Genomic DNA, 24,110 nt, shown 5'->3' with positions numbered 1-24,110 from the left:
ATAACAAAGATGAGACTCCCTGGAGAACAATTGGGAAGCTATTCATTAGGGATATCCCCTGCCTACAGCTGGTCCACTGTGGTGTATTCTTCCCAGGCCAAAACCAAGGAACAAAGGGGCTCCCAAACCTTAAGGATGCTGGCCTCAGGAAAGAGGAGTGTGTTTTCAACAGATTGAGTCTGGCACCCCAAACTGACTGAGGGTACGTCTACACTACGGGATTATTCCGATTTTACATAAACCGGTTTTGTAAAACAGATTGTATAAAGTCGAGTGCACGTGGCCACACTAAGCACATTAATTCGACGGTGTGCATCCATGGCTAGCGTCGATTTCTGGAGCGTTGCACTGTGGGTAGCTATTCCGTAGCTATCCCATAGTTCCCGCAGTCTCCCCCACCCCTTGGAATTCTGGGTTGAGATCCCAGTGCCTGATGGGGCAAAAATCATTGTCGCGGGTGGTTCTGGGTAAATGTCATCAGTCATTCTTTCCTCCGGGAAAGCAACAGCAGACAATCATTTCGCGCCCTTTTTCCCTGGATTGCCCTCGCAGAAGCCATAGCATGGCAACCATGGAGCCCGTTTTTGCCTTTTGTCACTGTCACCGTATGTGTGCTGGATGCTGCTGACAGAGGCGATACTTCAGCGCTACACAGCAGCATTCATTTGCCTTTGCATGATAGCAGAGACGGTTATCAGTTGTTCTGTACCCTCTGCTGTGCCATTGTAAATTGTCAATGAGATGACGGTTATCTGTCGTTCTGTACCGTCTGCTGCTGTCATGGGTGCCCCTGGCTGAGGTCGGCCGGGGGTGCAAAGACAAAAATGGGAATGACTCCCCGAGTCAATCCCTCCTTTATGGTACCTAAAAATAGAGTCAGTCTTGCCTAGAATATGGGGCAAGTGTACTAGAGAACCAGTGTACCAGAGAACCAGAGAGCACAGCCATTCCATGTCAGATCCTGCAGAAATGATGAACTGCATGCCATTCACGGGGGGTGCCCCTGCAACAACCCCACCCATTGCTTCCCTGCTCCCCCAACCTTCCTGGGCTACTGGGCAATATCCCCCCCTTTGTGTGATGAAGTAATAAATAATGCAGGAATAAGAAACACTGAGTTTTAGTGAGATAAAATGAGGGGGAGGCAGCCTCCAGCTGCTATGATAGTCCAGGCAGGACATTAAGCGGTGTAGGGGAGAGGAGCCCAGCATCCTGCTGCTATGATAGTCCAGGCAGTACAGAATCTTTTCTTTAGACATGAAAGGAGGGGGCTGATGGAGCTCAGCCCCCAGTTGCTATGATGAAGACGGTTACCAGCCGTTCTGTACCATCTACTGGGAATGACCAGGAATCATTCCTATTTTTACCCAGGCGCACCCGGCCGGCCTCACCTGAGGCAAACCAGGAGCACTCACGGGCTCATGACAAGGATGTCTATCAGTCCTACTGCACTGTACCGTCTGCCACCGGGGAGGGGAGGAGAGAGGATGCTACTGTTTACTGCTGCAGCACCGTGTCTACCAGCAGCATACAGTAGACATAGGGTGACATATAAAAAAAGTCAAGAAAAGATTTTTTCCCCTTTTCTATCACGGGGGGGGGGAGGGAAATTGACAAGATAGACCCTGAACCACCCCGGACAATGTGTTTGACCCTACAGGCATTGGGAGCTCAGCCAAGAATGCAAATGATTTTCGGAGACTGTGGGATAGCTGGGGTCCTCGGTACCCCCTCCCTCCTTCCATGAGCATCCATTTGATTCTTTGGCTTTCCATTATGCATGTCATGCAGCACTCCGCTGTGGACTCTGTATCATAGCCTGGAGATTTTTTTCAAATGCTTTGGCATTTCGTCTTCTGGAACGGAGCTCTGATAGAACACATTTGTCTCCCCATATAACGGTCAATCCATTATCTCCCATACAGTCCATGCTGGAGCTCTTTTTGGATTTGGGACTGCATTGCCACCCGTGCTGATCGGAGCTCCACGCTGGACAAACAGGAAATGAAATTCAAAAGTTCACGGGGCTTTTCCTGTCTACCTGGCCACTGCATCCGAGTTCAGATTGCTGTCCAGAGTGGTCACAGTGGAGCACTGTGGGATACCACCTGGAGGCCAATACTGTCGATCTGTGGCCGCACTAACCCTAATCCGATATGGTAATACCGATTTTAGCGCTACTCCTCTCATTGGGGAGAAGTACAGAAACCGATTTAAAGAGCCCTTTATATTGACATAAAGGGCCTTGTTGTGTGGACGGGGACAGCGTTAAATCGGTTTAAAGCAGCTAAAATCAGTTTAAACGCGTAGTGTAGACCAGGCCTGAGACACAGTACACCACAAGGAGTGCAGTAAGGAGGCTGGCACTCCCGACCCAGAGATGGGAATATGCTGGACCTACCTGAGCGATAGATAGATTAAGGTTAGGTAGGAAATATGCATACAGGATTCTTTGTTGTGATAACCTCTTTTTCTAAAGTCTGTGTTTCCTACTGCAATTATGTACTAGCTTTGCTGTGAAGAAGCTGCTTTTGACCCACATTAATCAGTCATCGGTTCCCTGAGAAAAAGGGATGACAGGTGCCAAACTCAGTTGAGCCTGTTGGGTTAACATGGTTGGTAAAAAGGGTGGGGGGGTTGCAGCCCAGAGATCCAGGCTGAGAGCGATTCAACTGCAAGGGGGTTCCACCCAGAGTGAGGGACAAAAAGTGAGAGGGACAAAAAGTGATCTAAGCCATAGCTCACCCAGCAACTCTGACCCCTCGCAGATGAGATTTCTCTTGTATTATGGTGCTTTTCACACTCCACCATGGATGTTCTCTCTTTCCGCTCCCTTAACTGAAACTTGTTCCTGACAAACCATGTCTTTTCCCTATTTGAACCCTTTACATCTGCTGGTTGCAAAATGCAGGGCTCCTCTTACAATCCAGAGATCAAGCCAACAGCTTCTTCTGATACCAACTCTGATCTCAGTTTTAATTTGTGCATTAAATGGCAAAATGAATAGGTGCTGCCACTGGCAATCTAAACTTCTGCAGTGTAGGAAGGAGACAACTAAGGCCACTTGTGAACAGTTATCTTTTAAAGAGCACTCTGTACGGCCACTGCTTTGATACATACTGATTTAGATTCAGATAAATGGCATCTTTCTTGTCACACTCACAAGTTTTACACTGTGATAACTCCATGTACTGCATTGAGAGTAAGACCAGAATCAAGCCCATATTTTATATGCAATGATCAGTAGTTCAGTATTTTCATTCTACAAATATATCAGCTAAATCTCTGCTTACATACTATTGTGATGAGTGCTATGGAAATGTGCTCTAGTTACCCCAGACCAACAGAATGATCCCTAGGGGACCATTATAGCTGGCAGCAGTTAGAGCAGCTCTGTGTCTGTTCTAATTTACACTGAGGGGCCAGTTTGGCCCCTAGTCAGTCCCAGGAGACAAAGGTGGCTTAGAGACACATTTACCTTTCTCTTCCCATCAGCTGCACCAAGCATGAGCTTAGCTATGCTTTGTTTCCTATTTCTGATTGTCACTACATGTTGACCAGAGATTTTCATTAAGCTACCCACAGTGTCGTCTTTTAGCTGAGCCGTTACAGTATATTTAGTACTCAGTAATGTATATGGGTAGTTGAAATTATTCCTTCCAATGTGCATTACCATGCATTTCTCAACACCGACTTTCCTCTACCATCACGCTGCTCATTCATGTAGCTTTGGTAGGTCCCTCTGAAGTTATTCAGTCTTCGCTTGTTTTGATTCACCTCAATAATATTGTGTCTTCTGCAAAGGTTGCCATCTCATGTTTCACCCCATTTTCCAGATCATTAATAATTATACTAATAAACATGCTGTGCATCTAATTAGGTCACTGTAAAGAAAACATTCCCTAACACAAAACCTCAAAAGCAAGGAAATGAAAAGTGAAGGCATCAAATAGCCAATACTCTTGCTTCCATCCAGAGACCCACACATCACTATTAGCATAATCACAACATTACAGACAACATGCCTCAACCTTACATTTATCTCAGTAGGAAAATCAGCCTTCCAGGATCCCTGTACATGGAGGTGAAACCGGGCCTGACTGAAGTCAGTGGCAGAACTACAAATGACTTTCAGAAGGGCCAAGATTTCACCCTAGATATTTAGCAACAGCACACATATTCTGTAGCCTGTTAGTGTTTAGAATGCTAATGCCTTATAAAAGAATAAGCAAAATCTGCCTTTAGCACTATACAATTTATTATTGGGGATCTCTAAGTTTATCAAGCTTAATTATATGATTGCTTGGGATCAGGACACCTAGAAGGCACACAGGATGTTAGAGGAGAGACAGATTTGGACCTCAGCCAAGAACATTTCTTTCTTCATTCATCCTTTTACAGTTCAGTAAAAAATCCTATACAGGACTTATTATACCACATAAACAAACTCAATGCAGCTATGGCACTCTAGCAGATGTCTGAAGGCTGTTGAAGTATCTGTTATGTAAACCATATATGGGGGGATTGAGGCACTGTCAACCTGAAATCTAGTTATTTAAAACAAAAGAAAGAGTTACATATTTTCCTGAGGTATTACCCTACCTTCATGCCCATTTTGGTAGTTTTACAATCACATTTTCCTTTTCTTTTTATAAAAAATGTTTTTCTCTCTCCCTCATTGCTGTGTGAAAGACTCACACAAACAAGAGGGGAAAATGACTCGCCGACTACAGAGGGGGAAAATAGACTATGCACAAAGCAAGTGCACAGAGGGACTGATCCAAAGCCCACTGAAGTCAATGGGGACTGCTTTCATTCACTTTAACAGGTTTAGGAGCAAGGTCAAAGTGAATGAACTGAGGGGAGGGAAAAGAGAGAGGGAGATTGTCCCCCTTTAATCACTTTCAGTTCTCGTGATTTTGAAAGATTCTTGTAACAACAGTATGGAAATTACATTTAGGCAGCAATGCAAGTAAGCTGACCCTTTCACAGCTGTTGATTAACAACAATGCCTTTGCAATTGTGTAGAATCTGTACTTCTCATGCTCCCCGGTGCTTCCAAGCGGAATGAAACACTGAATTGTGCGATGCCCTTCAAATGCTGTTTTCTTGTTTATGTCTAGTGACTAAGATCTCCATACTGGCCAACTGGTGTGATTAAAGTAAAGTTAATGGCCATGGAAGGTGCCAGATTGAGTGCACTGGAAGACCACATTTAATGGCAAGAAAAAACAAACACAAAAGCAACAGCTTCTCTTCTCACCCTGGCAAAGTCACTCTAACTTGACTTGAGAGTATCACATCTATGAATGAGAAGGTTGTTCACTATTGGTAGCTCACTCAGTCCTTGACCTCTCTAAAGAGTCTGACAACACAAATATTGGGTGGCAATGGTGGGTACTGGAAAACTGGCCCATTAGGACCCTAACAGAAAATCCTCAACTCCCACTCCCTCTGGGCATAGGCTTTACATAGATTTTCTACAGTACCATGGCTGGGGAAAGCTATGAAATGAGCACTCATGGCAGAACTAGTATAAACACTTTTGTTTTGGGTACACAGATTCATGCAGTTTTAACTGAGGTGAACAGCAGTTTTTGCTAATATGGTCAACTGTTCAAGGTGAAAAACCAGGGAATGTGGTGTATGAGGAAGGAGAGGCGGTATGGAGGGATGTTTTGGTGTGCATTAGGGAAAGGTGTATGGGAGTGTTTTAGCAGCTGGGAAGGGAGAGAGAAAAGAGTCCCCACTCCTTTCCTGACACCCTTCCTCCTGTGCCTGCACTACAATCAGCAACTTAAAATATCAGTCTGGGCTTGATGTTGCCTTTTACTCAGTCACCTGTGAACACTCAGCAAGCCTCGTACCCACCACTCTGCCCTAGTTCTCCTCCTGCTCATGTAGACCTGTATACTGAATCACCTATACTCCCGTTGTGTAAACTGCTCTTATGCTAGGGACATTTAAAAAACAAACCCAAAACTACCTCATTGCAATTACTGGTTCACCACTGAACCAATAGTGTAATTTGTTTTGTAAATTTCCTTAGTGAAGACTTGGCCAAGGGGCTCAAAAAGAAATGATAATATCTAAACAAGTTGATATACTACCTAAAAATATATTACTGTGCTTTACATTGTTTCTAGCACATTTTAAAAAACTACATGACTCAAGCAAACCCTATTATTGTATTCCTCTATGAATATTTTTTTTCCCTAGAAAAAGCAAATTCCCATTTTATGAAGTTGCAGAAAAAAGAGCTTTATGGAGCCTTAAAGAATAACTTCTAGTGCTTCCTGGGAATCTTTTACAAACCATTCTATTTCAGAACAATTAAAAACTCTTATCAATTAGAGTACTTTAAAAAAGAAAAACGAATTAACTGTATCAATTTCAGGCTCTCAATAGCCCTCCCAAATTGCCAACATATCAGTATATTCAATGATGCTGCTACCTTTTAAATATAGATTTTATGTATAGATCCTTGTAGCCAGAGGTGGATTAAGATTTATTGGGGACCTGGGCACAAAGAACATTCAGGCTTTCCACACCCTTGGGGCCCAGAGACACCAGACCTGGGGAGCTGGGAAGGCCATGGCCCTCACACTTTTACAGTGTGAGAGTTTAGGCTAATTTGTCAGAGGAATTAACTGAGTCCTTCATGCTTCTGTTAGACTTTCCTACCCTCTTATCCCACTCTGTATCCCAGAACACAGTGCAACATTTTAAAAGCAAATAAAAAGTTTTACCGTACAAGATCCAAGGGTTGGTATTTATACCACATGCCCCATGAGGCCCAGCACTCATAAAGCAGATGTCTGTGGTTTTCTGCTCCATGGGTTCTTATGGAATTTTTACTTCGGTAGCTTCCCTGAAATAAAGATTTAAACATTGAGCAAAGAATAATATTTGCCAAGAAATCTCTGGAACTAGAGGTGTGTTTTAATTGAACAGTTTATACAAAATCCTTGCATGAAAACAAGAAGACAAATTTAGCAATGGCTTGGTTGAATTAGTTTGTCTTAAAGATGATTTTTCTTAGACCTGTATTTGGTAACTAGATCATGAGTTGCAAACAGGTGTCAGGTGTCATGACCACTCTGCCCTTCCATACTGGTAAATGGAAGGGGGTTCCCGGGGTAGGCCTGATATATAAAAGAGGGTTGCAGTATACAAAAGGTTAAGAACAAATGGGTCCCACCATGAAATCGTCATTTAAGGGAGGTGCATGCTCAGCAGATGCAGTGTGTCTGGTGATTAGAACATAAGAGTGGGTATGTTTATACTGAAATGAGAAGTGTGATTGCAGTTCAGGTGGGTATAGGATAAGTTAGCATGGGTATGCCTACCCAAGCTGTAATCTGACTTCCAGTTGCTGTGTAGAGATATCCTAAGACTGGGAATCCTGAGTTCTATTACCTGTATTCTGCCATTAATTCAATAAGGTAAGCCACACTTACCTCAAACTGGTGTTGTAATGCATAATCAGTTAGAAGTGTGAAATAACCATCTTCAAAGTGGTACCAATTGCAGCTCTGAAGGAGGCTGCTTACTTTGAGAGATACGTGTTTAACATGATGCTGGAATTATTCCAAGTGAGGAGGTTTGGGGATAGCAAGGAGTCTCACAATACTGAAGAAAGTAAAGAATTCATGCACAACTGAAAGGTGCTCAGATGTCATGGTGATGTGGGCAGTGCAAGAACCAATATACAATAGATGATGTTTTGCATAATTCTGTTTTAATTAATTTTATTAGCTTAAAAGGAGAAGATCTCAAGCTTTCAGATAAAGAGTTTTGGACTTCAATGTACAATATATGAGTAACTGTCAAAGTGTGATTCATGAAACCAGTAATGTTGATTGTTAGACTGTGACGAGCCAGCTGGTGATATGATACTGGCTCCTCTTTGTTTCTAGCTGCTAGACAGCATTAAAAGGAGTTAAAAGCACATTAAATACATCCCTAAAGTTGCTTTTCTATACCAAACAATTGAGGCAGTTGCCACAGGGATTGCTAATGGGAGCTGTGATTGCAAGTGAAGGAGTGGGAATGATCTGTGTGATTGTAAAAGGGAGGAAGGTGGTGCCCCCAGACACACACTGTATTTGGATGTGTTTCACACCATGAACATGTTTGAGAAATCCTGTAATACACGATTGTTACTACCACATTATTCATAGCCACCAGTGGGGGACAGTGTGTGAGTCTGAAGCACATGAATTTTCAGGAAGAGTTATCAACATTTTCTAATGAGCTGGATTAAATGAAAGAAAGCATAGAAAATGCTCACACCATCTGTGTTAATAAGGAGTAACTTTCTACTGAAGCCAGTGGGGACACAATAGTGTAAAACCAGAGTAAGAGGAGACTCAAGCCCAATGACATTGGTATTAAAGATTAATTAAAAGCCAACAAGAAATGTTAGAAAAGTACCTCATGAAGAGGAAATGCAGCTTCATAGGAGCCATTAGTAAGCAATCGATTCAGACCTAAAAGCCAAACATATTAATTTAATTAGAAGCAGGGCTAGAATAACTGTAAAATGAGGATGACAAGCACATTTTCATGATGAGACTGGTAAATGAAGTTCAGTGAAAGGTACGAGTAACAAAATACTTCTTTCATGTTTGTCATACTATGGTGGAGCACAAGGGAAGGATGAATACAACATTCAGATACTTGCTACTGTACTTTACCATATTATTCACAATCTACAATTCGTTATGCTTTGAATATAAAGCTTTGAATGGCAAATACACCACAGTGAAGTCAATAGGAGTTGACTTTTCACCCCAAATATTTTGGTCTAATAATCATATATTAAAGTCTATGTGAGGCTATGTTTGTAAACTTCGTTTAAGTGAGATGCCACATTTCTTGGCATTCTGCAAATTTCAGACAAAACCTTTGAATTTTTGTATCATAGTGTAACAAAGCAGCCGAAAGCCTTAATTTCCATATGAAAATAGCATCATTACATTTATTTAACTTACTGTTCTGAGAGCTGTTGGATTGATGGCCTGGAGACTGAAGCTATCTACTGAGAGAACAGCCACAAGACAGATAGTAGCAGTGTGAGGCCCAACAACATACCTGAACTTTGACCCAAAAGGACCACTAGTTGAGGGGGAAGGACAGTTCATCCTCCCTGTCCATTAAGGCTTTGGCTCCTCAGCCAAGACTGACAACACAAGAGAAGTACTTAGTGCCAGCTGTGCTGAAGATGACTGTTTATTTGGAAATTTACTGAAAGGCCACTGAACAGCTATTGGACAGTGCAGTATTCACTTGCATGGGTGGCAAGTTTGTAGAAATTTTGGTGGTGCTCAAACTCCGCCCCCCCTGCTAAGGCTCTGGGAGGGGGTTTGGGTGGGGGGAGAAGGTCTGGGGTGCAGGTCCTGGGCTGGGGATTAGGGTGCAGGAGGGTGCAGGGTGCAGGCTTTGGAATGGAGTTTGAGTGTTGGTTGCAGGCTCCGGGGCTGGGGCAGGGGGTGGGTGTGCAGGAGGGGGTGATGGGTGCAGGCTTTGGGACAGAGTTTGGGTGCAGGCTCTGGGCTGGGGGTGTAGGAAAGGGATGTGTGGGAAGGGGGAGGGGGTGCACGCTCTGCAAGGGAGTTTGAGGATAGGAGGAAGTGCAGGGATGAGGGCTCTGTGGCTGAGGATGAGGGGTTCATGATGCAGGAGGGGCTCAGGGCTGGGGCAGAGGATTAGGGTGCAGGGGGATGACAGCTCTGGTTGGGGCTGAGGATGAGGGGCTCATGATGCGGGGGGCACTCAGGGCTGCTGCAGAGGATTAGGGTGCAGGGGGATGAGGGCTCTGGCTGGGGATGAGGGGTTTGGGGCATTGGAGAAGCACAGGGCTAGGGCGGAAGGGCAGGGTAAGAGCAGACTACCTTGCCATTAGTGGATGGCAGGCACTAGGACCCTGGGACAGCAGACAGCAGTTCTGCCGGGAGCCGCTCTGCGTAGCAATGTGCTACACCAGCAGCACAAGCAGGCAGGGGAGAGGCACACGCTGCTTTCTTTCAGGCAGGGATGCGGAGGAGGGAATGCGGGGGGGAGCGGGGGCCGGAGCCCAATCCAGGCAGGGCCGGGGGAGAGACCTAGCTCCCAATATTGGTGGAGCATGGCCCCCAGGCCAGCCCTGAATATTCCTGGTGCCCGAGCCCCACAAAAGAATATAACCTGCCGCCTATGTTCATTTGGGAATATTCAAACCAGTGACCTAGAGGCAAAAGACTCCATATACTATTCTTAATCAGTTGAGGAAATCTTATAAGAATAGTCCAATGAGAAGCATTAATTTATCATAAATATCATTTCTGCTGGTTGTATTAGTCTCTGCTATGGGACACATCTTGGTCCCTGGTGTCTCTATGGTGTGAAGCCCACCAGAGCTATTTAGCCTGGCTAGGTTCCTACAGTCCAGAAGCCTACGCAGAAGATACTCTGATACTACAGTGGTGGGAGCCACATGGATAGATGGATAGATACTTGGATCCTGAGGCAAGTAGGAGAACACAGCGGCCCAGGCGGTATCTGCATGTGGAATATGCAGCCCCCTGATTCTTCCCATTGCTCAGGAGTGGAATCTGACTCCAGCCCTGGTGCTGAGGATGACATCAGGGAGGCATCGAGCACGTGTGGTGCTTCCCTAATTCTGGGAGCACGGGGAAAAAAGTTCCTCCCTGGCTTGTTGTCAGCCGGGGAAACTGGGTTTTGCTACCCGATTAAGACTCCCTCAGCTGACAGTTCGGACACGGAGCTCTGTCAGAAGCAGTGCAAAGGCCCACTAGAATGAAGAACATTCTTCTGCATGCAGAGAAGAGGAGGAGAAGGACACAGCTCTCCAGCCAACCCACACCTGTGTCAAGACACCATTTTTTGCAGAGGAAATTTGAGGAGAACTCAATCTTGGTCTCCCTCTCCCTCCATGGAAAGGATTCAGGGGGCTGCAGTAACCTCCATGACCTCCGTGTGCAAAGAGAGGGGAACAGGGATTCATGCAGGATTGCTGGAGTTTGAAACTCAGGGCTGCATGAGTTTCCCATCCCTCCAAGCACCTCCACACTTTAACCCAAAGAGAGTTGCAAGTTCTCCTTTTGCAATGGGCCAGTACGTCTATTTAGTGTCATCAGTTAATACCTCGTGTGCCTCTTGTTTATCTTATATCAGCCTTTCCTACTGCACAGGGAAATAGTCTTCTGAAGTGTCAGCCATATCCTTTCATGGAAAAGTGGCCGAACATTCCATTGCCTCGTCTTCAAAATGACTGGGCATACCAAGAAAAAGCGACCACCCTGGAAATGTGTGAGCTATGTACCCAGTGAGGAGATTTTAAAAAAAACAAAGCTGACCTATAAGGAGCATGTCCTGGCTTTACTGAGTTTTACACCAAATTAAAAAGCACCTTGTTCAGCACTTACCAATTTTGTTTTTTCCTTCTTCGTATTTCACTCTCTGTAAAATATGGTGTACTATTCTACTTCTTGTAGCATTATTGAAGAAAGTGTCTTTGTTGTGTATGATAAAGCTAAATAAAAAACACAAACAAGATTGGCCCATGAATAAGTGGTATAATATTTAAAATAAATGTTAAGTTCCATTAATTTTTACAGCACCTCAAGAATCTACAGCGTATGAGTGAAGAACAGTGAATACACCATAAAGGAACGTGACACTGTGATTCAATTCAGCACAATAGGAAATCTCTGCTCCTCAGGGGTGTTGTAAACCAGGACTAAAGAGGAGCTGTTTGCAGAGGATCTTGCTACTTAGTAATTCACTTTCATAAGCATTACCTTTAAAAAATGTTTGAACACTGCATAATACATGCACATAATTTACAAAGAAATGAGATTTAAAAATGCTGCACTAGAACACACAGATCAGATTAACCACATGAACATTGAAAATGAAATAATACGTTACAGATATTGTACATTAGAAAGTGAAATATCATTTATGACAGCTTGATACAGTAAACTAAAATGGGCTAGAAAATTAACTTTCAGGAGCTAACCATGAAATTACATGAAATTCAGTTTCAAATTCAACAGCTTGGATAGATTTATAATGAATCAAGAAAACTAAGTGAAGGATCAGTTGCAAATTGCATTATGTTTACTAAATTGTTGGCATATTATATAATGTATATATTTCTTAACAACATTTCACACACATATTGAGGAGAGTATGATATTTTAATAATTACCAAGATCACTAGAAAACTGTAGGCAGCATAGTGTATGTTGTACTATTGGGCTTTGAGGTACCAACTAAACATATGACCAAGAGGGAGTGAATTTGGACGCTAACTCACAGGGTTTGTGTGTTCTCTTGAGGAAAATAGGGTCTTCGGCCTAAATACTTAAAAAAAATAATATTTAGGTTCCTAAAGATGCACATAGGGGACAAGTGGGATTTTCAAACACTAGGCGCCTACCAGGGCCGTCCTTAGACATATGCATAGTGCCCTATGGAGCTGCGTGCTTCGTATGCAGTAGCACCGGCAGCCAGCCCCATTCCCCAGCTGACCCCCTGTGCGTTCCTAGGTGGGTGCAGGGTCCAGGACAACTCCCTCCACCCTGCCCATATTTTCCACCCCTTCTCCCAAGCCCACTCCCCCAGTGACGGACGCAGCACAGGGAATTAGCGGGGGGGAGCCTGGCAACAGCTTCTGCTTCCTGCTGCCGGTCCTGCAGGCCTTGAGCACAGCCCACACCCTCTGCAGGGCGGGGGACGGGGGAAAGGGGAGCAGGTGCTCAGGTTGCGTAGGGCACCATAATTGGCAGGGATGGCCCTGGCACTTACCTTTCAAAATCTGGCCCTTCAGACTGGATCAAAAGCCCATTGAAGTCAATGGAAAGACTCCCATTTTTCAACAGGTTTCCCTGTGTGCCCGCTAGTGAGGCAGTGGGAAAGTGAATGAGTTGAGTGATTGAGCAGGTACAATCATACAGATTTCCTAGAGAGATCAGCTCACAGGAATGCAGAGTGGACTCAGAGCATGGGATCAGAAGCAACTCTAAAGGAACAGAAATAACCAGAATAGTAGATCCAGCATGTAGCCAGGTCAAAGCCCCTGCTGCAGGGTATAGAAGTTGGAGGCTCAATGCTTTCCCCCGCCCAGGGTTTTGGCCAAGCAAATATACCCTCTTCGGAGAGGATCCACTAGCCAGAGACCTAACATGGTTATCTCCCTCTCCATGTTCATATGGGAAAAGCATTCAGGGAAATAGCTCCCTATTGTTGCAGGGCTGTGTGAAATCCCCATGTCCTGGCTCTCTCCTGCCAAGAAGTTCCTACTGTATTTTAGGTCTTCCACACCACATACAATTTGCTCCAGAGGGTTCTAGTATCCTGCTTCCAAGACATACAGAAAAATCCAAAAACTAAAGACATTAAACAAAATATTAAGGTACATAAGAATGGCACACCAGTCTGTACCTCTGTCTATTACCCCTGCTTATAGAAGTTTCCTGGGCCTGAGTTTAGGTTATTTCCCTTTTGTAATGCTTGCTGCCACCTTAAAAAAACAAACAAACCACTTTACTTTCAACTATTTTAACAATACAAAAATGATGAAATCCTGGTCCCATTGAAGGCAATTCCAAAACTCACACTGCCTTCAATCAGGGCAGCATTTCTCCCAGGATCTTCATCAGATCCCATTTAATGCTCTCATAGCATGAGCAGCCCTAGTGGCTTTTTAAATCTTTTTTTTTTCTGCCTCCTGGGTGTTCCTACTAGGAGTAGAATTTGCATGAGTCCAGCCCTCAGGTGTGGTGTTTTTGACTTACTTCACTTTTCAATCATTGATGAGGAGGGAAACCTGTTTGCTTTTTCAGTGCTGGAATGCTATTAACTTTTCCTCAGCCACCAATCTCACTAATGTGAGATTTGTCTCTGTGGAGCTTCTTTAGGCCTGGCTTACTACTGGCTGCCCTTCTAGCCTTTTACAGAGCTAACATGGCAGGTTTTGATATTTTTTTACTCTTCCTGTAATGGACTGATGCCTTTTCCCCTCTTCTGCATCCTGGGCAAACTTTATGTTTTTCCTGTCTCTCCCACACAGTGTACAACTACAATACTACTTTATAGAGATGGGAGAAAATTATCAGGGACTACAGACACTCTCCCTGATCTTTCTTCCAAAACTTGAGTTGAACTAAAATCAAAGTTTTCCTGAAGTTCAAAAAAAGTTTGGTCAACTCTGCCGTCCATTATATTTCATTTTTATTCACTTGCCCTTTTTACTTCCAGGTTCTGCTTTGGACCAGAAGCAGAAATGTTAGAATGCCATGAAAAAAGCTGTCCTCAAAGTACTTCTGGCCCAAACAAAAACAGAGTCCTGAAATCTCATGAGAAAGCTTGTGTAAGACCTCCATATCTAAGGGATTTGGATAAACACCTACATTTTTGGGTGCTTATCCAAATGGAAACACCAAATCTTTTGAAATTCACCAACCAATACAAATGTCCTTTCTATTTTCCACAACATAATAAGATTTGTGAATAGGGAAAGTTCTCACACTGCTCTCTCCACATCCCAAGTGTGCACATATCCACACACAGGTTTTGCACCTGAACTGCAAAGAACATGTCTTCACTACAGAGTTATTTACACTCAAGTTAACTCCTCTCAAGTTAGCCTAGCCTGAGTGGGTAGGTCTACATGGTGTATTAAAAACGGCAGCAGTGAGTCTCTGAGCCTGGGTCCACAGACTTGGGCTCACACTACAGAGCTAAAAACAGCTGTTGAGACCCTCAGGGCTCAGGCTGGAGCTGGCAGGGAGGTGGCATGAAAGCTTCAGTTATACCCGTGCTAGAACTTCTACACAGCTGTTTTTAGTGCTGTAGCACAAACCCAGTGAGCAGTGAAGACAAGCCCTTATTGTTCGAGTTTACCACTTCCTGAGATTTGCCGTTATTGTTAAATGATAATAAAACTTCAGTCTTAACCCGAGCTTGGCTTGTTTTGAGGTTTCGCCTTTCTGGCCTCAGGTGCAAGTTCTCTCTCTGCCCCTCCTCAAAGGAACACACAAATCCTTTATAGCCTGGATTGGAGTGAATGAGCCTCCCTCATCTGGCTTCTAGCATAAACCGACATGAGTCAGCAGAACCGTTCTGCTTCTCACTGCAGTATCCTAAATTCTGGCACTGTGCCACAGCTAATTTGTCATGTTCTATAACAGACATCAGCTCAAAGACACGTGTAAAGATTTGTGGGTTTTAAAAAAATATTTCAACACTATTTTTCATTTTTTCCATTTGATGTCCACCTGACTTCCTTCTCCAAGGCCTCCCTTTCTGGGTAGCAGTGATTATCAGTCACGATGGCAATCACTTTTGAGACCAACTCACACAGCAAGTTGCACTTGAACTTAACCTTGAGCTCCTGCATTGAGAGGCTTACATTCCTTCTCTGGGTTCATTCTACCATTTCCCCAGATAACACAGCAAAAAGGTTTGTCCATTTTCCTTGCAGGTGTGAAATTATTTTGCACAGACATCTATGATTATGACCATACATAGTGATACAACTGTAGATTGTTCCTAAATGGCTCTGCAAGCACACTGAAAGCTGCTCTCTATATAACCCATTTCTATGTCATATGATTATGACCATCCAACATCAAGGCTATGTTGTGGGGGAAGGGCTAGCTCAGTGGTTTGCACATTGGCCTGCTAAACCTAGAGTTGTGAGCTTAATCCTTGAGGGGTTAAAAATCTGTCTGGGGATTGCTCCTACTTTGAGCAGGGGTTGGACTAGATGACTTACTGAGGTCCCTTCCAACCCTCATGTTCCATGATTCTACATTGCACTTCTATTTTTAAAACTTTTGGTACTCAGAGGTGTGAAAAAACACCCCCCGAATGACAAAAGTTTTAACGACAAAAAGCACCGGTGTGGATAGTGCTTCATCAGTGGGAGACACTTTCCTGCCACTGAAGCTATCGTGCCTTATTGGGGGTGATTTTATTTCGTCACTGGGAGAGCTCTCTCCTGATAACAAAGAGTGGTTACACTGAGTGCCTTACAATGGCGCAGACGTAGCAGCATAGCTGTGCCATTGTAAGGTGTGCAGTGTAGACATGGGCTAAGATGTATAAAAGATACAGAACTGAATGTTGGTGGAATATGCAAAGGAGTCGAACTACTATTTGCTCCAAAGGACACCTTACTTTAGCTACTTGCATTTATTTTAAAATGTAGTAACTGTAGCATTAAGGTTATTAATCTATCTTGCTAAGAGTGGAGAAGGAAAATCAAATGAAAATTCCATAGACATACTGAAATGCTGATCATCTAGCAGAATCCTGTCTTTTCCAGAGCTGGCTGAACCAATCTGAGGATGTATGTTGGTGACACCAGGGAAAGATACTAAATTTCACAGGGACTAGAATGGCAGAGATTAAAAATGTAACAAATCTGACAGGTCACCCAGTCCATCCCTGTACCGAGTGCAGGAAAAGACACACTAGCAGAGTCATTGAACAAAATGTGGCGTATTATTTACCCTAAATCAACATTATGGGGGCTCTCTGAAATACCATGGATCTCAGTCAATTGCTCCCAACAACTTTGCATGGGAAAACAAGTTCAAAACAGTATCAGCTCTAATAAAGCGACTTTTAAGGCATTCAGAAATCTTCACTAAGATTTGTTGAACCTATGGTGTTCTCTCTGTCCCTCTTCCATAGAATTTGTGTCATCCTCTTAAAATGCAGCCTGTCTGTCTCTGGCACTTGCCTTATTACAATGTAGGTACTTTTCAGGGATTCCTTTTGCCTACTACTGTACACAACACACATATACACTCTCACACCTATTTGAAGTGATTTGCTGTACCTAGCCCTATTTCCTGATTGTAATAGTCCAACATTCCCGAAAATAGTTTCTGAAAAGACATGGAGCTGGCTTCATCCCTGAGGTACAGTGATTCCACTAAGACATTTGGAGTTCTACCACACATGTACCTCAGTCCATTTAATCAAGCTGTAACTGATAGTGTTCTGATTACAGAAAACCTCCCATAATTTCAGGTTTTTTACTGTTCTATTTCTCCACTAGGTTCTGTTTTTATCTTATTCTGAGCCCGTGTCACTCCGTTTAAAAAATACATGCCACGGATTTCGGTTTTGGGTGGTTGGGATCTACGCTGCTTTGAATATTAACCTACAGCAGAACTAGGCTCTCACTCCCTCATATATTACTCCAGTGGCATATAGGAGCTATAAAGGCTCCACAACCATCCAGGAGAAAATTTCCCCATGGCAGGAACAGAGTCAGGCCTACATAGTACATAGCCTTATTGCTCTATGTTGTTCTCCCACATAACCCAAAGCAGATGCACAGAGATGGAGGGTGTGTCTCAGATGTGAGGAGGCTTTGTAAAGCTGAGTGCTATGAAACTTCTGGACTGTTTTGAGTTGTGACATGGCCTCAATGACACGCAGGTGAAGACTGCTGTAATTAGAGCACCCCCTGAGGTCTTCTAACCAGGGACCACACCGGACTTCACTCAGCCTAGAATTTAGGCAGCACAGAAGTGGTTTAAAGCCAGCTCTGCTTGCTTTCTCGTGTATTATGCTTTCTGGGCTGCTCCTCTTCTGAGGTGCAGTATAGAATCTGTCCCCAAGTTTTTGTATTAGGTAGGTCTTCATGGGTGGTTAGTCTGTTGATTTGAGCAGTGAACTGGTATCTTTGGAATAAATTTTAAAGACTGTTTTATGAACAACATTTAGGGATGGAGCTAGAGCTGATATATGAAAGGAATTTCCAGGATGTTCTCTGAAGTGCCTCATACTACACGTTTCAATTCATGATGGGAAACCTCACAAAGTTCCAAGATTTGGTCTGAATAAGCATCCATCCAACTTATCCAACTTTCCTAAGCTGAAAACGGCATAAGATTAAGCTCTCCTGAGAGATTTCTAGCCCCTTCTGCCTTCAGATGCATTATAAATGCCTAGAGAACAGCATTTGTTCAGCACTTCTGTTCTTGCAGTCCTGACTCTGATTATTAAACATACTGAATTTTTTTGATCTTCATTAAAACTTCAGGGTAGGTTTGTTATAAATTTGGGATAAACGTTTGGGTCACTTCTAATTTTAGCCAAACTGATTAGCTTCTTCATTGTATAAAAATATATATATATAAAAACGAACATTATTTGTGTAGTATGCTAGGCATTTTATAGATATGCATGGAGCCAAGATCTCTGCCCCACAGACATAGGCAGCACGTGACTCATGCATTGGGGATGCTGGTTATAAGCACTGGAAGTTCCCTAGAGTAGTGGGGGGGCACCGCTGCACAGACTATAGCCCCACTCCCCTGCTCCAGACTGTGGCCCTGCCCTTGCCCAGTCTCCATCCTCTCTGAGGCCCCACCTATGCTCCAGTCCCCCCGCTCTGCCCCTGGTGGGGCTCCTGCTTGGTCCTCTCCCGCACTCATACCACTTGGCCCCCTTCCCCTCAGGCTCCCCTATCTGCCACTTGTTCCTCTCTGCCCCCAGCAGGTAGAGGGGCATCAGGAGAGGGGGTGGAGAGGCATGGGCAGGGGAGGCTCTGGGGAAGTAGCAGAGGGGGGATGGGAAGAGGAGCAGCATGGGTGTGGTCATGGGGGAAAAGAATGAGTGCAAGGGGGGCCTCAGGTGCAGCATATGGGGCTATATCTCGGACTGCTGCCTTTTGGCAGCAGTGCTCCAAAGGCAGCAGGCTGGCACCCCTCCAGAGGGAGGGGCACCACAATCTGTTTGGGGAGGCTTAGACTCCCCTTGGCTCTTATACCCGCCGTCCATGCCCACAGAGTTTAAATCCATTAGCCTGATCCTACAACCCATACCCTGTGTGTAGTCCTTGGTCATATGCAGACTCCAACTGAGGTTAATGGGAGTATCCAGATGAGCAAAGATTCCAGTCCTTAATTAAAGCCCATTTTTGAAAATGTCATACAGCTGAAATATATTGCTCTTGTACTTGTTACATTATATGGCACAAAAGAAGGTTAATTGCTTTGAAATGAAATTGGTAGCTTTCTTAATTAGGCTCGGATCTGGAGATATCAAACTATCTTGCCAATGCTAACAAGGCAGCATAAAGGCAATAAAGCCAACTCTCATCTAAAGAATGGTCTCAAACTAATGCAAAGGCAACTAGGAGCAAAGCACCCAATTAATTCCTTTTGATACGTTCTGTTTTGGGAACTTTTCAGGTTGCAAACTTCCACTATGCAAATACTTTGGGGCCAAATTTTGCTCTCACTCAATGGAAGTTCTGTGCAGGTACCTGGGGACAGATTTTGTTCCTTTCTTACTTTAATTTATTTTTAAACTTATTTGGGGAAGCAAAGAACCGGATACTTTCTATTAACAAAGAGACAAAGGACCTGGCTACTGAACTAAAGTGCCTGCATTTATCAGCTGTTCTTTGGCAGGGCACCTCAAGCATTAGGTATTCAAGTCAAACCAATGATGCTAACCAGAGTGGAATCTAAACACATTCCATTAGTAGATAAAGACTAGCAGCTCTAGTCAGATGGCCTGAACTTAAAAGATGCTGAGCATCCACAACTTCCATTAAAGGAAACGGAAGCTGTAGACATTCAGCCTTTAGACTGTACGCTAGTAATTGTAACTAAGGAAGCTGTATATTAAGGGGACAAGCTTTCCCTTATTACGGGGAAAGGGCCTTTTCTCCACTGTCCCTGAAAATATACCCCTACTAACTAGTTATTTGTAGTGTTGAACGTAAAATAATTCTTCTACCAACTTCACCTCAAGGAACTCTTTCACAACTAAGATGACACCACCCACAACTATCACATCCCTGCCAACAGTCATAAGAAAAAAGAATAATCTGACTGGATACCCCCAGCAGACAGAACCACACCTAGGATCATTACATTAATTGCCTTAGAGTAGAAAATTGACTGAGTCTTCAACAAACATTACTTTCACCATAATCTCTGTACCACCTAGAGAATATACAGTCCCTGAAATCCAGATCAGCTAGTGATCAAATCAGCAGACAAACAGGATGCCATCATAGTTCTCAGTCATGATGACTATGTCAAAATGACACAACCTACTATAAAGAACTCAAAGCTACCCCCCAACACAGAAATTCAAAAGATACCATCAAAACCTTCCCCAAACTACTAAAAGAAAAATTCTACAACCTCCCCTTACTCCCCACCTATGAACCCACCCACCCCAGGGACTTTCTACATGCTTCCCAAGACACACAAACAAGGGAATCCACACAGACATGCACTCTTACTGAAGGAATATCAGGACTCATACAAACCATCCTCAAACCAGTCACCACACAAAGGGCCAGCTTCCTCTAAAACAGTTCAAAACATTAACAGCCTCCCCTAGAACACCATTCTTGCCAACACAGATGTCGCCTCCCAGTACATCAACATCCCTCACCAGGACTGCCTCAAATACCTACAAGATAATGTACAACACTCAGAAATCCACCCTGACCACCTCACAAAACTCATCTTTTTCATCTTCACCCACAACAACTTTTCATTTAACAACAAATACTCTGTCCAAACCATGGGAACCATAGGCTCCAACTTCTCCTGGCTCCTGTGTGCTTGCGACCCGCCGCCACCGGTCCCACCCCGACTCCATGCATTCCACCCTCTTCCCCAAAGTCCCTGACCCAACTCTGCCCCCCTCCCTGCCCTTATTGGACTCCTTCCCCAAATCCCTGCCCTGGTCCCATCTCTTCCCCGCCTCCTCCTCGGAGTGCGCCACTTTTCTGCTCCTCTCCCCTCCCTCCCACAGCTTGTTATGCTGTGAAACAACTGTTTCATGGCGGCAAGCACTGGGAGGAGAAGCAGGGACACGGTGTGCTCAGGGGAGGAGCTGGAGGTGAGCTGGGGCGGGGAGCTTGGCTGCTTGTGGGTACAGAGCACCCACCAATTTTTCCCCATGGATGCTCCAGCCCCAGAGCACCCACAGAGTCGGTGCCTATGATGGGAACAGCTATGGGTATTATGATGGCTCTCCAATATGCAAACCTCTTCAAGGGCTAATTTCTGGGAAAATGCATCATGAAACCAATGATATACCTGAGATATATTGATGATATTTTCATCCTCCAGACAGATGACCTATACTTGCTCAAATTTCCACCACAACTTCAACCACCACCACCACCACCCATCTATCAAACTCTCTCTAGAACACTCTCACACCAGCAGCAATTTCCCTCACACGATGATCAGCATCAACAATGGATCCCTACAAACATCTATATAAAAGAAACTCCATGTTCAAGAAACTTTCCTTTACAGATCCAGCAGCCACCCCAAGAAATCAGTTATCTACTGCCAGGCACTCAGATATCATAGAATTTGCTCTGAAGACAAAGTTCGGGATACACACCTTCAGCAAATAAGGATACTCCAACTGAGAAGTGGATCGCATCATAGAATGGGCCACCCAAATACCCTGGGAGAACCTGCTTCAATACAGAAAAAATCCTCCCACTGACCACACACACCTAGTTGTCACGTACCAATTTCCACTGGAACCCATATGGACTGTCATCAAACAGTTACAACTCATACTTGATGGGGACCATATCCTGAGAGAAATCTTTTCGGAACCCCCACATCTGGCCTTCAAACAACCTTCCAACCTCACCAAGCTTATCATCAGGAGCAAGCTCCCCACAGATCAGGATACACCAGTTCCAAGTGGCATCAGATCCTGTCAGAACAACAGATGCAAAACCTGAAGACATATCTCCACTGCTATGATGATCAATACCTCCCCCAACACATCTTTCAAGACCCATGGGCACTATGCATTCCCATTAAAACATGGTGTACCTTGAACGGTGCATCAAATGACCCATAACAACTATGTGGGTGAAACCAGACAATCACTACACTCTTGAACGAACTTGCACAGAAAAATGATAAAAGACAAAAATACCACATCACGCATGAGTGAACAGTTTTCACAAAGCAATCACTCCACATTTGACTTCCCAGTCCTCAAAGTAAACCTGCACAACATCTTAACAGATGAACCTGTGAACTTAAGTTCATAACTCTTCTAGACACTGAAAAACATGGACTTACCAGAGACACTGGTTTTATGGCTCATTATAACAATTTGTAACACACCACACTGCCTAATAACCATTAATTACACAGCTCATTTTAAGTGGTTTCCTACAGCAAGTGTGAACCCCTAATGCTTAACAATCTGTCCCAACTTGTGTTTAGTTTAAACAATCTAGTTACGTTCGCCATACATAAAAAAGAGCTCTGTGAAGCCTGAAAGCTTGTCTCTTCCACTAACAGAAGTTGGTCCAATAGGAGAAATATTACCTCTCCTACCTTGTCTCTCTCATAACCTAGGACCTATACAGATAAAACACACCGCAAACAACTACAACATTTTAAGCTACCTAGTTATTGTCCCAACACAGCCCTCCTCAGCCTGAGGGGTTATGATTGCACATGGAACTATTTTCCATTTACTTTTTTTAGTGTTTTATCCAATTATATGGTAAATAAAGCTCTAATGAGAAGTCAAATAGTTTCCATAATTTTCTTTGAAATAAGGGGAAAAGAAAAAATCCTGACACACAGCTTGAAATCTCTATGCAAAATTTTTGAGTATTTTCCGAACTACGAAGTAGAGAGTTAGAAATTCATAACTAATTAATATAGTTCCCATTCCCAGCTGAGCAGCAATTCATTTTAAAATAAAATAACTAAGATCTAATATAATAACAATGAATTACTGTGATCTCTGAATGAAAAATTATTTCAGATCTTGTGCAGTGAACATTCCCATAGCCGACAGTCTTCAGAAAAATTATTGCCTGCACAGAAAGACCCTTTATGAACCACAGCCACTGGAGGACAGGGACACCTAATGGCCAGATTATTATTTTCTATCTTTTCCCTTTTCCTTCCCAGACTTCAAACTCCTAACCTTGCTTGAACAGAGCACTTCTCCTTTAGTACGGAGATTTCCCCCTTCTCCATTATTGCTACTTGGAAAGGAGAAGGAGGTTTGGATGCTTTCAGTACTGACAGTTTTATGATGCACACAGTGAGTTATGCCTTGTCAAGGTTTTTTGCCCACTTTGAACTTTAGCGTCCAAAAAGTGGGGACCTGCATGATCACTTTTAAGCTTAATTCCTAGCTTAGATCTGGTACACTGCCACCAGTGAAAAATATAGTGTTTGACACACTTTCTGTTCCCCCAAAACATTCCCTGGAGAACCCAAGACCCAAACCCCTTGGGTCTTAAAACAAGGAGAAATAAACCATCCCCCCTCCTTTCCCCCCACAGACTTTCCCCTCCCTGGGTTGCCTTGGGAAGCTATACAGATCCAAACTCCTTGGATCTTAAAACAAAGAGGAATTAACCATTCCCTTCCTTTCCCTCCCACCAATCCCTGGTGAGTTTAGACTCAATTCCTTGGATTTCAAAACAAGGAAAAATCAATCAAGTTCTTAAAAAGAAAGCTTTTAATTAAAGAAAGAAAATGTAAAAATTATCCCTGTAAAATCAGGGTGGAAATTGCTTACAGGGTACTTAGATTCATGTAGCCTAGAGGGACTTCCCCCCCCCCCCTTTGCCTGAGATTCAACGTTACAGCAAACAGAGGTAAAAATCCTTCCAGCAAAAAAAGACACATTTACAAGTTAAGAAAACAAACATAAGACTAATCCGCCTTTCCTGGCTATTACTTACTATTCTGAAACATGAGAGACTGATTCAGAAAGATTGGAGAAAACCTGCGTGTACGTCTGGTCCCTTTTAGCCCCAAGAGCGAACAAAGAACAAAACAAACAGCACAAAGACTTCCCTCCACCAAGATTTGAAAGTATCTTGTCCCCTCATTGGCCCTCTGGTCAGGTGTCAGCCAGGTTCACTGAGCTTCTTAACCCTTTACAGGTAAAAGAGACATTAACCCTTAACCATCTGTTTATGACATGCCTTCAGAATAAAAGCTTAGGCTACACTGCAAAAACTGTAGTCACACCTTAAAAATCTTGAGATCTGCTCTTCTCTCCTGTAGCTGTTGTCAGTTTTTTGAGGATTTAGT

General features: G+C 43.7%; 1 protein-coding gene and 1 long non-coding RNA gene across 4 annotated transcripts in view; one reads left to right on the top strand and one right to left on the bottom strand.

Moving 5' to 3' along the window:
• The window catches only part of ANO4 (anoctamin 4), a 322,929-nt gene that overhangs the window by 86,996 nt on the left and 211,823 nt on the right, over nt 1-24,110 (bottom strand). For all 3 annotated transcript variants that reach the window (XM_050934624.1, XM_050934633.1, XM_050934643.1), the window contains 3 exons: nt 11,430-11,536; nt 8,437-8,492; nt 6,750-6,871 (listed from right to left, as the gene is read on the bottom strand). In XM_050934624.1, the coding sequence (XP_050790581.1) occupies nt 6,750-6,871; nt 8,437-8,492; nt 11,430-11,536 (285 nt within the window). The remainder of the gene's footprint in view (nt 1-6,749; nt 6,872-8,436; nt 8,493-11,429; nt 11,537-24,110) is intronic.
• Nucleotides 1-24,110, top strand: part of LOC127042744 (uncharacterized) — a 439,524-nt gene that overhangs the window by 242,906 nt on the left and 172,508 nt on the right. The window lies entirely within an intron of this gene.

The sequence above is a fragment of the Gopherus flavomarginatus genome, chromosome 1 (genome assembly GCF_025201925.1).
Source record: "Gopherus flavomarginatus isolate rGopFla2 chromosome 1, rGopFla2.mat.asm, whole genome shotgun sequence".
NCBI lineage: Eukaryota > Metazoa > Chordata > Testudines > Testudinidae > Gopherus > Gopherus flavomarginatus.
The sequence above is the reverse complement of the archived record's forward strand: the minus strand, read 5'-3'. Positions and strand labels throughout refer to the sequence as shown.